Source organism: Leiobunum rupestre, chromosome 2 (assembly GCF_980474605.1).
Source record: "Leiobunum rupestre chromosome 2, qqLeiRupe1.1.hap1, whole genome shotgun sequence".
NCBI classification, from domain to species: domain Eukaryota; kingdom Metazoa; phylum Arthropoda; class Arachnida; order Opiliones; family Sclerosomatidae; genus Leiobunum; species Leiobunum rupestre.
Genome location: NC_143385.1, coordinates 59,233,607 through 59,249,100, shown reverse-complemented (window position 1 = coordinate 59,249,100; position 15,494 = coordinate 59,233,607). Strand labels below are relative to the sequence as shown.

The following is a 15,494-nucleotide window of genomic DNA, read 5'->3' as shown; positions in this document are numbered from 1 at the left end:
CCACGTTTTAAAACCTATTCTTCGAATTTACGTAATATTGGATCTTACCTGAAACGGAATATTGATCGTGATATTGACTGGAATCATTGTAAGCAGTCTTCAGTCAGCGGAATGATATTTAACTTATCTTTATATCGTCATTCACATTGATGTTACGAAAAAATTTAAATATTCTGAAAATGAAAAACATTTTTTAAATAACTTTAATAATATATCTCTTACGAGAAAAGTAGAATTCTAGGCAATTTAAATGAAACGTGTGTTACTAGAAAGCTCTACGCGGATTAAGTCAAATCACTTAACTTCGCTTAAAGTTGTACAATTTCAAGGTGTCAATGAGTAGAGATATCGACCTATTAATAAACCATATTTTCCCACCCTTATTTTTCTTCTCAAACGTTTTTTGAAAAATTTACGGGAGCCGGCGGATGTTCATGTTTAAGGTAGCTTGGGAAATACTTTTATGGTATGAGATTTGTTAAAAAAAATTGATATACTTTATATCTTACAACGAAATAGCCGTTATAATATAACAATAATATCAAAATCTAAATGCGTATGATATTCACAGCACGTTTTAAAAGCTTTAAGTAATACAAATACCCCAGAAAAGCATAACAATCGTACATTAACGATATACAAGTACATTTTTTCATTTAACATTGACAAATAAATGCTTATTGATCCATTATGTTAAAGTGCAATGTTAAAAATCATTATTGAAGTTTTCGTACAGTTTGCAATTTTTTTACTTGTAAAAGTTAAGGGTGAAGTAGCATAGTACATTATAACAAGTAGGTATTATACGTTTAAGTTTTAATACTATTTGTTTGACTGTCACTATAATCTCTCGATTTTCAGTGGAAATAGGTCGATACTGAAAGTCGGTCAGGAAAATATCCTTTCCGTGGACTTACTTGCTTTGGTTTTAGCAAACAGATCTGCGCAAAATAAACTAAAATAAAATATTTCTCCAGCATAAGTGGGGCTAAGGTTAGGGTGAGTTACGTGTTAGCATACATGTAATTTCCAAATGATTAAATGAGGCCACATTTTATTGACATTTACGAGGGCCGTGCTTAGGGGGGGGGGGCGAGCCGGGCGGTCGCCCAGCGCCGCAAAATTTTCCCATAGGGATGTATCTACCGGAGGGCCGCTACACTCAGTATCGACCAAGCATTTCGCCCGGGGCCGCGAGACCTCTAAGCACGGTCCTGACATTTACATAGGTACATAAACAAATTTAAAAATAAAAAAACACCCAATGAATTTATAGTGCTCGGAAGTTGGTAAAAAGAATATAATTTTAACTTATTTAATTATGTTTTTTACGCAACCAAGCATTTATTTGAATAAAAGTGGCATTTATTTAAATAATTGTTTGTTTTGCTTAAATAATAGGCTTATCCACTTCCGATTTTTTAAACATTTTACAATTATTATTCAAATATTGGTTATTTAAATAAATATTATTTAAATATCGCCGAACTTATTTTATCCATGGATAAAAGTTAATCGAACGCCGAGCTCTATGAATTTACGGTAAGAAATTAGTTAAGTTTCATAAGTTAGGTATGATGAAAAGATATTAAGAATATAAAATAATACACAAGTCTACCCTCAAACAATATTTTATCGAACTCTAAGTAGCATGTCGGCAAGACCTACAGGATTTTAGGCTCACGGAGTCACAGCCAAAAAAAAAAAACAAAAAATCAAGACCTGATGAATCAATGCTTTAGAAATATCTCCTGAAATGATGTAAAAATCTTTTCTTGATAAGACAACAGTATTGCTTCATAAGGGGCCTATTAAAAGGTAAATTATATTTTCACGTTGTAGAGAAACTGAGACTAATTTGAGATAAATGTGTCAGTGGTGGAAAAAAACAGTTTTGGGTCAGATAAAGAGATAAATGTTGCTAGATTTATATTATTTACCGGAGATAAACTCAAAAAGGATAAAATGGAACTGACACGTTGCTTTACATTTTCCATTCAAGTTTTAAAAGGTCAAGATAATTCGTATAGTAAGATGCCTAAATAAAAACATTTAGCTTAGCAGTTTTGAATAATAACATAAGTTAATGATACCTCTAAGTAGACAAATGGCTATGCTGCCTATGGCGGATATGCTTGTCCAAATCAACCTATGTCTCTCCGTACTGCGTATCAAAGTAGCCTTAACATACACTAATAATAATAATAATAATAATAATCAGCTAGGCTAATACCCAAGGCACCACCTTAGGCCTAAGTCATCAAGCGACTTTTGAAGCCATTAATTCAGGTGGCCGGGTTACAATGCGTAGGAGGGTGGTGGCAAGCCCTGCATGCCACGAGATCGAGCCAACAGCTCCCTACACTAACTATTACCGTTAACCTCGACAAGTTTTTATGGAAGGGGAAACCGAAGAACTCGGGGGAAAACCCCTTAAACCAGTGGGGAGAGAACTTGGAACTGCCGAAGCTGACGTTTCTTTAATCCCGTTTGGTGCAAGGCTAGCTTGAACTTCCCCAAAAGAGATAAATTTCGGTATTCCCTTAGAAAATTCGTTCCCCCCACAGAGGCAAAAAAACGTTTTTTTGCTATTGGTTTATTTATCTCAGCCCAATACAGTTTCATTCTCGACCGCACAGCGGCGCTGGGTCTGAGATATTTTTCAAATCTTACATTTTCGCGGGAATCGGAGAGACAAGATTTGACATCACATTTTCTGGACAAAGATTCCACCTTGAAAGGGCTTATTTGTCTACTTAGAGGTATCATTAACTTATGATAATAAGTATAGTTATTTTATCTATTATATTAGAAAAATCTCTAATTTCATATTTTCATTATAAATATAAAAATTCTAACACTAATAATTGTTTATTTTTTAAGATATTAGTTTTTGAAAATTGATCTAAATAGATTCATCTTTTCACATAGTAGCTTTAGACGCTTTTGAAATACGGATGTTGCCGATCAATGTTATCCTCGTAATAACCTTCAAATCGTTACAGAACTCTACGAATTAAATGTCCTACACAGTCATTTGGTGGAAGTAGTCAATAATATAGATCGATTGAGAGAGTCGGCAATAACAAAATGGAATCGAAAAACTTTAAACTGCAAACTGGCGTAGCAACAAAAGTTGGGCCCCCAATGGTACTTTAATATAATTAGCTAACTAAACCGCAACAGCTAATAGTCACTTTACTACAAAGAAAAACCATTTAAACACTTTTAAAAATCACTATGTTCATTAACAAGGAACAATATTTAACTGACTTCGTACTGAAACTTAAAAAAACGCAATAAAACAAACTTAAATGAGGTCAATCACGCTGTGAATAATCAATCATAGCACTTTCTTAAAAATCATGACCAATGATAAAAGCGGAAAAAGTAACAAGCCATAAAATCTATCCGTTGAAATACGCAGTACCCTTTACCCTCCTAGCCCTACCGATTGCAAAGTTACGCGTAGTATGTGGACAAATTAACAATAAATATTACTCAAGTCAAAATTTTCTCTTAACCCTGTTGGTTGAAATATTTTGTAAAAAACGGTAAATATCTGAAACATTCTACGTACACTAACGAAGCATTTACGAATTACGTTGAATCGTTGGAAACATACTACATGATACGTAAACGCACGGATAGTAGATTTTAAGAGGATCGGTAAAGAGTCTGGTTTTTACTTTTTAGCCCCCATAAACCAATCACACTAAGGGAGTGGGCCAAGGCCATTTGAGAAAAACAAGATGTCCACTATTTCCCATCGATTTTGCTTCTGCCTGTCCCCCATAAAATTAACTTCCCAAATACCCTGGTGGTGGGCCAACATGTTCAGGGGGGCTATTCTGTAAACATTCGAACGGGAATTCGATTTCGATACCCTATACCATGTCGAGATCGACTTCGACAATTTGGATTGATTTATGCTTATTCGAAATCTTTACCGAATACCATTCGTCGAGATCTCGAAGTTCGAAATCTAGTTTTCGATCGAAAATTGGATTTCCAATATTTTCAGAATAGGCCCCCAGGGGTTGGCCTACTACCAGTGTATTTGCTTTCCAGGCAAGTGATTTTAAGGGGGACAGGTGGAAGCAAACCTAGTTAAGTTCTTCTCTTTTCTGGTCAAGATTTGTTTTTTTTGGAAAAAATATGACGAATAATATTATTTAGTAGTCAATATTTATCACAAAAGTAACAAATCTCTGATAATAAAATTTAGATTTCAAGTTTTTTTATATAATTTTTTAATTCCAATTGACAATGGCTCATTTAAATTTATGTTAAGGACAAAAAAATCATTTAAAAATGAATTCTGATTTCAAATGGTTAGTATAAAATTTAGGGCTCGAATTGGACTCGCTCAGAAAATTTGGACTCGAAAGAGTTAAAAAAATCAACATCTTATGGACTCGAAGGCTCGAACGAGTATTGAAAAATTGTACTCGAAGACTCGCAAGTCCAATTTTACAAGAGTCGGGACTCGACTCGAAACCCAAAGAACAGGACTCGCACACCCCTAGTTTTTAGCCCCCATAAACCAATCACACTAAGGGAGTGGGCCAAGGCCATTTGAGAAAAACAAGATGTCGCGTGTGTTTCGATCGCTTAGAGTAGACGATAACGTTCGAAGAAAGAAAAACACAAAGAACATTTTTACGCCAAAAGGTATTTTTTACGTTTTTATACAGGGTGTCTCAATTTGCTCGATCAGGCCATTTTTCTCAAAATGTTTTTATGCTAGGGTTCTAAAATTTTCAGGGTTTATTTGTTAGGTATGGAAGGCTTTGGTTACTAAATTTCAGAAAAATCGAACGATTTTGTGCCGTTTTGGAAAATTTATTTTTTTCACCGGTAGGTGTCACGCAAAATGTTTCAATAGAAAAGTTGTAGGGAATAGTCGAAAGTGTAAAAATAATTTTGGTTTGGTTGAAAAAGACTTATTTTTCACTGAGTTTGGAGGTAGAGGGGAAAAACAAGTTGTACTAGCAGGCAATAGCCTTTAACGAATTGTAGGTAACATGCATTTCAGTTATAAGATTTCGAAAAATAAACAAAAAAATAAGTAGCCCAAGTGACAAATGTTTTTTAATGACTTCTACAAAATGTTTTCAAAAATGCCACCTTCTAATGCAATGCACAAATATGCACGATGTTGCAAGTAGAAGGAAAGTGATGGCGAGACGGCACTCCCGGGTTCGGGTTTGGGTTCGGGATCGAAATCCGGGATTTAAGGGATGAAATGGGGGTAAAATCGTCGAAAAGTCAATGTATTTATGATATTTCTCGCGACGATTTGTTTTCCCGTATATCAACATATTGTGTCCAGGCCAACTTGTCAATGTATTTATGATATTTCTCGCGACGATTTGTTTTCCCGTATATCAACATATTGTGTCCAGGCCAACTTGTTCATTTATCTACGCTTATCTCGAAAGATACATGAACGTATATCTTATCAAGTTTTATCGTACGGAATAAGTTGAAATGATGTAAAAATTGATAACCTAGGCGGCGCGTGCGCAGATTACCCCGGGGGACGCGGTTAATTTGAATTTAAGAGTGTTTTGACGTCATGGAAAATTCGTTGTTAAAGTAGAATGGAAATATTTTTAAACTTCATTTTAATATCATTGTAGTACTTAAATATGCTTGACACTTGAACCTATCTCACGAGTATTTCAAACGAATATTTTAAGTATGAGAAACGTATCGTTCTCAAATGATACTTGAATATACTATAAAAGGGGTTGTATAGCGTTGTGGGTGGTCATTCCACGGTTAACTGCGGTAGCTATATTCAATATGCCTAAAGCCCAACATATTTGCCCTACGTGCGCGAAAAGTTTCGCTACCAAGTCCTCCTTAAATCGGCATGTTAGAGAAGTACACGGTGATAAACATAAGTTTGTCTGTGAAGTATGTGGTAAGAATGTTGCTAGATTAGAGCATTTTAAGAGCCATCAACGAACTCATGACTTGAACGCACCCGGCCCTTCCAAACCCATGGACCTGTCTCGCACACCGTCACCAATGCAACGTTCGCCAGCATCTTCCCGAACACCATCACCAGCCCGTCCACTGTCACCTAGTCTGCTTCAGGACATTCAACTGGAATCTATCCAACCATATGCATCAGCTTTACCCAACAACCCAACACCATCACCTGTTCCTGCCTCACCAATACTTGATGAAACGCCGCCAGCATCCCCAAGTATGGTCCAGGCCCTAAATGATACGCTAGCGTCTATCCGTTACAATGCCGAGGACTATGATATTGATGCGGCTATGTTTATTGGACGTTATCAAGCTGCTTTTCGTAAATTTCTAATGGAAAGACTTGCTAGTAAACGTGGAATTAAGTGGTTCTTACTCGTAAGATCGGTTTATATGAGACCTTTGGGAGGTGAAGAGCAAAGTGCGGAAGTGAGACCCTATTTCCGGAGCATTATGCAGACAACATTAACGGCCGATGTAATTGAAGACCAGCTGAATGACTGCATTGAAACAATACAGTCATCAGCGGAAAACTTTGAAGCGACAGGTATGTACTAAAAGTTATATTTTGAACTAAAACATTATATTTTTGATAGGATCGGGTTGGGTAATTGACCGTGTTCTGTATGAAGAATTAAATGTAGCATCTTACCAACCGTTGCGAGGGTCATCGTATATGGAACTACCTGAAAAACTATCTCGACGTCACGCGATTCTTAATATTAGAAACGAAAATGACGAGAAATGTTTTCTCTGGTCAATTCTCGCTAAACTTCACCCAGTTTCTATGCTTCATCACGCTAACAGGGTTTCCAAATATACACCTTATGAAAACGAACTTGATACCAGTGATATATCTTTTCCTTTCAAATTAAACGCTACGGAACTTAAAAAATTTGAATTAATGAATAATTTATCAATATCTGTTTTCGGCTTTTCGGGAGACATATTCCCCCTTTACGTAAGCGCTAACAAGTGTTGTAAGGAAAGGGAGGTGGATTTACTATACATCACCGATGAAACTAAAGATATTGACGATGGAAATAGACATTACTGTCTTATACGAGACCTAGGAAAACTGTTACAGCATCTAACAAAACACGGAAGTACAAGTTATTATTGCAGGTAATTTAGTTTCCAATATATTAGTTTGCAATCTACTAATTATTTTCTGCATTAGAATGTGTCTTCACCGATTCAGCGGAAACAACGCTGAACAGCGACGTGATGCGCATATCGAAGAATGCGCCACCCACGGCGTCCAAAAAACAGTTTTCCCTACCAAGAAGAAGACGCTTTATTTTGATAAATATGAGTGGACGGAAAAAGTAAAAATAAAAATTATTTAATTTAACTCTTAATGAAATGAAATTATTAGGTGCAGTATGTATTTTACGCCGATTTTGAAGCAATCCTACCGAGAGTTCAAGGATGTGATCTAGATCCCGATACAAATACCAGCAAAGTAAACATGCATATCAGTTGTGCGTATTCTTGGGTACTTGTAGGACCTAACGGTAAGTTATTTTGCAAAATTTTGTTTAACAGATAAATTATAATAGGATACTAATAGGTGTACCTGTTCGAACTGATTGCTATCGAGGACAAGATGCAACTCGAAGATTTCTAGTGTCTATTTTGGAATTAGAAAAGGAGTTGATGGAACTCATTGAGACAAATGTACCAATGATTATTACCCCGGTGGAGGAGGAACAGTTTCAAGCTGCTACACATTGCTACATTTGTCAGAAGCAGCTTAACCAGGGAAATATGCCCGCGGTTCGCGATCATTGTCATTTCACTGGGAAATACAGGGGACCAGCGCATAACCTCTGTAATCTTCAAAAGAAAGTTCCAGAATTTATCCCTGTTTTCCTTCATAACCTTAGCAGGTAAATTTAGTAAAATAATTAACCAGGAATAATAATAATATCAATAATAAATCTACATAGATACGATTTACATCTCATATGTCAGGAGATTGGTCATTTTAAGGAACAGACACTCGACTGTATTCCTTCCACTAGCGAAAATTATATTTCTCTGAAACTAGGTAAATATATTTTATTGTGAATTTAACCTTAACATTAATTTTATTGTTTTTAGGGAGATTTCGGTTTTTAGACTCTTATCGATTTCTAAGTGATAGCCTCGATGCTCTAGTATCTAATCTCGTTTTGGAAGGAGCCAGTAAATTCCAGATTGTTAAGAAATATTTTGAAAGTGAGAAAGTTCAACTGCTTTTGCGGAAGGGGGTCTACCCGTACGAGTATATGGACGATGAAAAGAAATTTGACGAGACGATGCTGCCACCTAGAGAAGCGTTTTTCAGTTCATTGAAAAATCAAAATATTTTAGAATCTGATTATTTACACGCCCAAAATGTTTGGACAGCGTTTAATATTCAAACATTAGGTAAAATTACTATAGTATAAATATTTCAAATCTCTTAAACTCGGTTTTCGTAGGAGAATACACCGACCTCTATGTGAAAAGCGATGCGTTGCTCTTAGCTGACGTTTTTGAAAATTTTAGAACATTATCTATAACTCATTATAAATTAGACCCCGCTCACGCTTACACCGCACCAGGTTTAGCCTGGCAAGCGGCTTTGAAGATGACCGATGTTCGCCTCGATCTCATACTTGATATAGATCAACACTTATTTATTGAAAAGGGTAACGCTTTTTGATATTATAAATATTATTGTATTTACATTGAATTTTTAGGTATTCGAGGCGGTGTTTCTATGATCTCAACTCGTTATTCTGAAGCGAATAACAAATATATGCCCGACACATATGATTCGTCTAAAGAGAGCAGTTATATATGCTATTTAGGTAATTTACATTTAAAAAAAAAAATAATTTGTTTTTATTTTTTTTTATTTTAATTATTTTAATTTTAATTATATAAATTAACTTAATTTAACTTAATTGAAGATGCTAATAATTTGTACGGTGCTGTTATGTGTGAACCACTACCGCTAGGCGACTTCCAGTGGGTTCAGGAGGATGATTTGCAAACACTCTGTGAAAATATTCTGAGTATTCCCAATAACGTTGAAAACGGTTACATTTTAGACGTAAATAACAAGTGTTATAATTATTGAATTATATTTTTAAAGAATTGTTTCCTTTGCAGGTGGATCTTGAATATCCTCCAGAGTTGCATGACTTACATAACGATCTCCCAGTAGCGGCGGAATCTAAAGTTATTACACATGATATGCTATCTCCATACTCCAAAGATCTCTTAGGAAAATTAAATATTAAGGAGAATCAAAGTCTACCAAAACTTCTTCCTAATTTAAATAATAAAGAGAAATACATAGTACATTACCGCAATTTAAAATATTATGTAGAATTAGGTTTGAAAATAACCAAGGTTCATCGAGCTCTAACCTTCACTCAAGGAAAATGGTTAGAAAAATATGTTAGATTCAACACTGAACAGAGGAAATTATCCAAGAGTTCATTTGAAAAGAATTTCTGGAAACTAATGGTTAACTCTGTTTTCGGGTAAATCAATTTAAATAATTTATTGCTGTTTTTTCCCTTACTTCATTTAATTCTTTAGAAAAACAATGGAAAATTTACGGAAGCATATAAATTTCGAGTTGATTCATAAACCAGAAAGAATGTTAAAAGTTACAAGTTCCCCGCAGTTTGAACACTTTACCATCTTTAATGAAGAGTTAGCCGGCGCTCATAAGAAGAGAGCTAAAATTGTTCTTAACCGGCCTATATTTACCGGATTCACCATTCTAGATTTATCCAAGGAGCTCATGTATCGGTTCCATTATGGATTCATAAAAAATACGTACGGGGACAAAGCATCACTATTATTTACAGACACTGGTAATATAATTTAATATGCATTTTTTATTTAAATAGTACTAATATATAAAATATTTACAGACAGTCTAACGTACAACATTAAGACGGATGATGTTTATAAAGACTTTGAAGTTCATAAAAACCGCTTTGACTTCTCTGATTATCCACCTTCGCATTTCCTTCATTCTAATCAGAATAAAAAAGCTCTCGGTTATTTTAAAGACGAGACAAATTCGCAGTTAATTCAAAGCTTTGTAGGACTTCGTCCAAAGCTTTATTCTATTAAATTGTACGGGGAGTCTAAGACCGCTGAAGAGATAGAAAAGGAGTTGCGATTGGGGAAATCTTTAGAGTCAATTTTAAACCATAAAAAGGTTTGTAAGGGCGTTGCCATGAACGTTATTAGAAACGTCATCCGCCACGAAGACTATGAACGTTGTCTTTTCAATCAAGAAACCATGTCAGCCGAGATGATGCGTATAGCTAGTTTCAAGCATGAACTATTTACTTTAAATACTAGAAAACTTTGTTTATCACCAAATGATGATAAGAGATACATTCTACCCTGCGGGGTTCGTACATTAGCGCATGGTCATAAAGATATTGAAAAATTATAATGAATGCTTGTATTTATGTATATATAAAAAAACTGCTATTGCTATAAATTGTAAAAAAATTATTTTATTGAATACATTTTGCACATGAACTCTTTAATCATTTTATCGTTTACATATTTATATTTCTTAAACCTAGACACAATGTTATACATTTCTATTCCTTTACACCTGTTTATAGCAAAATAGATACAGAATGCTCCACACGTATTACTAGAATTACTCTGTAATTGATTAGAATTAAAAGTTACAGTTTTACTGTTTCGTTCATTAAAGTCATTAAATTTAAAATAATCTGGCGGGTTTCCAAAGGAATCCATGAATTCACAATTTTTATGTTTAGAAAAATATATTAGAACCCAGTGTTCTCCAGGTTCAGCACTCGTATCGGTATTTACAATAAATAGAGAAGGGAATATTTTTACGTATTTAGGTAGCTTGTCAGCCGCGAACACGCCTTGAAATATACTTTTAGTACTTAAATCTTTTTCAAGAATTTTAGTTATCTGTAGCGAATCCATTAATTACTGTAATCGAAAATCACGGTTCGATTTTTATCAATTTCAATCAAATTTTGAAACTCAGCGTAAATTAGAATGGAAATCGTCTCCGGTAACGGTTTTGCAAATTTTAATTCTAATCTCAGGTTACTGTTTTTTACAAGATGCAAGTGATTAGCGTTGTTATTAAGATCCGAGGTTAAATTGTACGCGAAAAAACAATTTCCGTTAGGGTAATCTTCCCGACTTATCTGATTCCCTTCATCTACGTTCCACTGATTAGTTTGAATGAAAAGATTGCAATACGCTTGAATATATTGATTCTCCTCAAAGTTTAGAGATAACGCCTTATGAGGGACGCTGCTACCGTCAATGTACAATCCAATGCTTGATAAATCGAAATGTTGAAAGTTGTAATTTGATTTTTTCAAATCTCCTAGAAACGCTTTTTGTTCCACAAACCCGATAACAACTTTCTTGGGTGCTTGTCCGGTAAATAAATGATCTTGCACACTAGCCATAAGACCAGCGGGTATAGAAAATGAGGTGCACTCCGAACGAGTTACAGGATATTTAGCGGTTCCATATTGTAGCGCCTTGGCTTGAGCGAGCGATAGTTCCGGTATCACTTTAACTTTCCTCAGATAAAGGGAAGCTGATAAAATCTCCACTTAACATTTTACGTCGGAATGAACGCAAAAAGCTGCTCTATTTTTATCGAATTTAAATTTCAAATCAACCCTATTTAATAAAAAACGTGGTTGTTGACATAAATCAGTATGGACTACGCCTAACAAGTCAATCGCCCCATTTTTGCGCTAAACTCGCTCGTTTAGAGAAACCATCGTTATCGAAAAATGAATCGAACTTTCCAGGCGTATCCCGATAGAAAAGTGAACTCGTTAAATAACTTTTTTTCGCAGAATCTCCGAACGTTAATAAAGTTTGTATCATACTTTTATAAGCGTAATTTTGACTGGAAGGTGTTACTGATCTTTCATTAAGAAATACGTGGACGTCGCTAAAAAGCGAATGAAGAAACAAATTCTCGGGGGCGATATTGTCGGCTGGAGTTCCGGCGGCCCCACCCGCAACCCCTGGAACCGCGGGTTGCGGTAATTGACCATTATCTTTAGTTACCTTAACTCGAACGTGCAGCAAAGTTTGTGAAAGGTCTATATACGTTTCAGAGTTACCGTTGATAGAAAATGTAATTGATGCGTTATCAACTATATATGATATTGGATTATATTCAACCCATTCTCCACCAATAATCGAAGATTGTGTCATAGGTACTTGAAACAAATCTAGCTCGGAATTTATACACTCAACTGAGTGCGGGTGTAAAAGGGACATTATGAGAATATATCGGAACGTTTAGGGAACCGTCCTTTCGCTATCCTGCCTGCTGTTGAAATGGCGCTTTTCGATTGAGTTCGTTTCCTTTTATTTCCGGAACCCGTCATTCTTTTAATATGATCCGTAGCTGAAGATGTTAGTCTCATGGCTTCATCAGCTGCTGAAGCTAAAGTTTCCCTTCCAGCGTTAATAGAATGCGATTTAAGCGCTGTTTTAATTGGGACTCCGCTAACAACATCGGTCGCTACTTTCGCTCCGGTACTTAAAAGTTTTTTTCCCCAAGTAAGAAGCGCCTTTCTTCAGTAAAGGTACCGCGAATCTAAACGCTGAAGATAATATATTTCCTAGTCCATGTCCTCTTTGCACGGCTAAACCTCTATATACAGGTATTCCACCGAAACCAACCTGGTTTAAATAGTAACTTTCATAATCAGTTCTTGAAGGTGAATATTCAGACCTCATGATGTTAACTGTTCGCTCTCTTAAGCTAGAATGAAGGTGTGTCCTGAATGATTAAAGGTTTATAGTGAAGTACACATTTTACGGGGTTTAAAATGTAATACAACGTGAGCTTTTCCACTATGAAACTGTATTGGCTCACCTAAATCATCTGTTATATTAATCTCTATAGTCTTAATATTATTACACACGACTGGTAGGTTGTGAAAATATTTTTGTAGTTGTTTTCCCATTAGACTCGGCTTTCTCTTCGACGCTTATGATTCTTAATAGAGGTGCTAAACTATCCCCAACAACGCTATTTTCAACCAGATCGGAATAAACGAATAAGGAATGTAACCCAGCGTTCATATCAACTGGGTAGGGGGTTATCATTGAATTTAAAATGGTGAAATCATTATCTCTTCTATCCTTAAAACCTAGTAAAATCGATAGATCGGGGCCAATTACAGCTCTGATTTTCGGTTGCAATTTAACTTTAATTCGATTAGAATAATTTAAATAAGCGAATGTAACTTGTTCTTCTTCTTGGTTGTGGACGTTCATAACATGTAATAGTTCTTCCGGAGTTTTATAAAAACCCGCGGGAACTTCAATTATTTTATCATATTCGAGAGGGTCTTTAACTAGAGGGTTATCAGTCATTTTATCATATTCGAGAGGGTCTTTAATAACCAATAGATTAGGTTTTCGAACGTTATGCCATGTCCGAGGATAGCTTATTTCCGCTAACCCAACTTCGTACTGTTCCTCAAATCTTAACGGTTCAGCTAAATACGTTCGAAATTTACCAACGCTATTATCTTGGTAATATAATGACAAGGAATCTGAAGGTAGCGTTACGTATAAACTCATTTTAAATCCACTTCTTGTATCCAAGAATTAAATGTAGGGTCGTAATCTTGCCACTTGACATACAGTTCTACGCGACCGTCCGATTTTTTCCTCTTTTTTATTACTTTTTCGATTATGAAGTAACAGTCTTTTAAATCTCGACCAACAATCTGAACCTCCTCTCGATAGAATACTCCTAAAATGGGGTTAGAATTTAAATCCATCAGCTTATATACAGGTGGGTCACGTGGTAGTCTCTCAGCTATTTTAAACAATTCTGTAGTAAAATTCGGGTTATATTTCTTATCGAAAATTGATAAATTTCTACTTATTCTACAAATATCTCCAATTTCAAACGCGTATGTTAACGGAGGAGAAAAATTTACCGAACCGTAAAGATTTTTCCATATTTTAGCAGAGTTATCTAGAGTAACTTCCGCGGGTTTACATTTAATTGATCTATGATAACTATTGTTATAAGCGTTTATAATATCATCTAAAACGTCGATATATTTAAGGGTGTTATTCTGCGTGAAATAGCGATATAAACGAGATTTAAAACTTCTAATGAATCTTTCAATAATGGACGCTTTCATTTCCGATCGGGTAGCGAAAAATTTAATGTTCCTTCTTTCTAATTCACTCTGCACTTCTTGACAGACAAATTCGTTTCCATGATCACTTTGAATTCTTTTCGGTTGACGGCCTTTTTCAAAAACGTTACGTAACGCTTCTAAAATTGTTACACCTTTCTTATTTTTAACCGCTACAGCCATAGCGTATTTGCTAAATATGTCGATAATACATAATACGTAGCGAGATCTTGAATTATATTTAGACAGCTTCTGAAAATCTGCCAAGTCCGCTTGCCACTGTTCGTCAATTCCATAAACAATAGTTCGATTTCGTTTGAATCGTCTTCTAGCAGGTTTATGCAGCGTATATGTATCCTGCTTTATTATAAATTGTTTTACTTTTTCCAATGATTGTGAGTTGATTGTTTTCACTGTGTTAATAAACCAAAATGACTTTAAAACTAAAAAACAACGTAAGCCTTGGAATGGTTATTATTAATACATTGAAGCTGTAGTTAAACTGGCTTTTGATCGTTTGTTTAAAAAGATTTTAATTTGAAATTGTTTGTTATTTATTCATAGTGAAAGATTCCTAGAAAAAGAAGAAGTGCTTATAATAGAGCCTTATGTGTATTTAGAGATCTCGAATACATCTTTAAATAATGAAAGTGCAATACCTGAAACACAAAGCGAACTTACCTGTAAACAACAACCCTATTTACTTGTAAGGCGAAATGTTTCTAAACCGAAACCAGTAACTAAAAAGAAAGGGGAAAAAGAGACCCAACAAATGAGTTAGTTTGATAAAAATGTGGTCTTTAAGGTCTGTTAAATAATGACTTACATGTATATACTTTCTCATTTTAAGGAATATCAGATAAAACTATAAAAACTATATCTAACTTGGAGCAATCAACAAAAAACTGTGATATGTATCTAGTCATACAACAATTAGGGTGCTCACTTCAACAGGATGAAATCCCTCCTAGCTTGGAGAAAAGGTTACGAAGTACTTGGTGATGTATCTCTTACACCAAGTAAAGGCTACTGGTCTACAGCCCAATTGCTACAATCAAATGAAACTATAATAGCAGAATCAATATCTTATTTAGTTTCGTTCACTTCTCCGTTAAATATTTTAACACCATGTTTGGCTTTTCCATCGTTTATATAATTCTGTATTCAATTTAAGATATTCGTTAACATTGGGAATCACCAGCAGAAATATTGTGCATCCGAGCTTCTTCGTAACATATTAAATGAATTGGAAGTGTACGTGGAGAAAAAAGCAACGAACTTAGAGTCCAATAA

At 35.1% G+C, this 15,494-nt stretch overlaps 1 protein-coding gene across 1 annotated transcript; it reads left to right on the top strand.

Moving 5' to 3' along the window:
- Window positions 1–7,474: 7,474 nt before the first annotated feature.
- On the top strand, window positions 7,475–15,203 carry LOC149958556 (uncharacterized). The gene is made up of 9 exons (XM_090167215.1): window positions 7,475–7,520; window positions 8,568–8,681; window positions 8,733–8,843; window positions 8,946–9,088; window positions 9,391–9,524; window positions 9,583–9,863; window positions 9,924–10,335; window positions 14,766–14,977; window positions 15,052–15,203. The coding sequence occupies exons 1-9, from the start codon at window positions 7,475–7,477 to the stop codon at window positions 15,201–15,203; spliced, it is 1,605 nt and encodes a 534-aa protein (XP_090023341.1).
- Window positions 15,204–15,494: the final 291 nt, after the last annotated feature.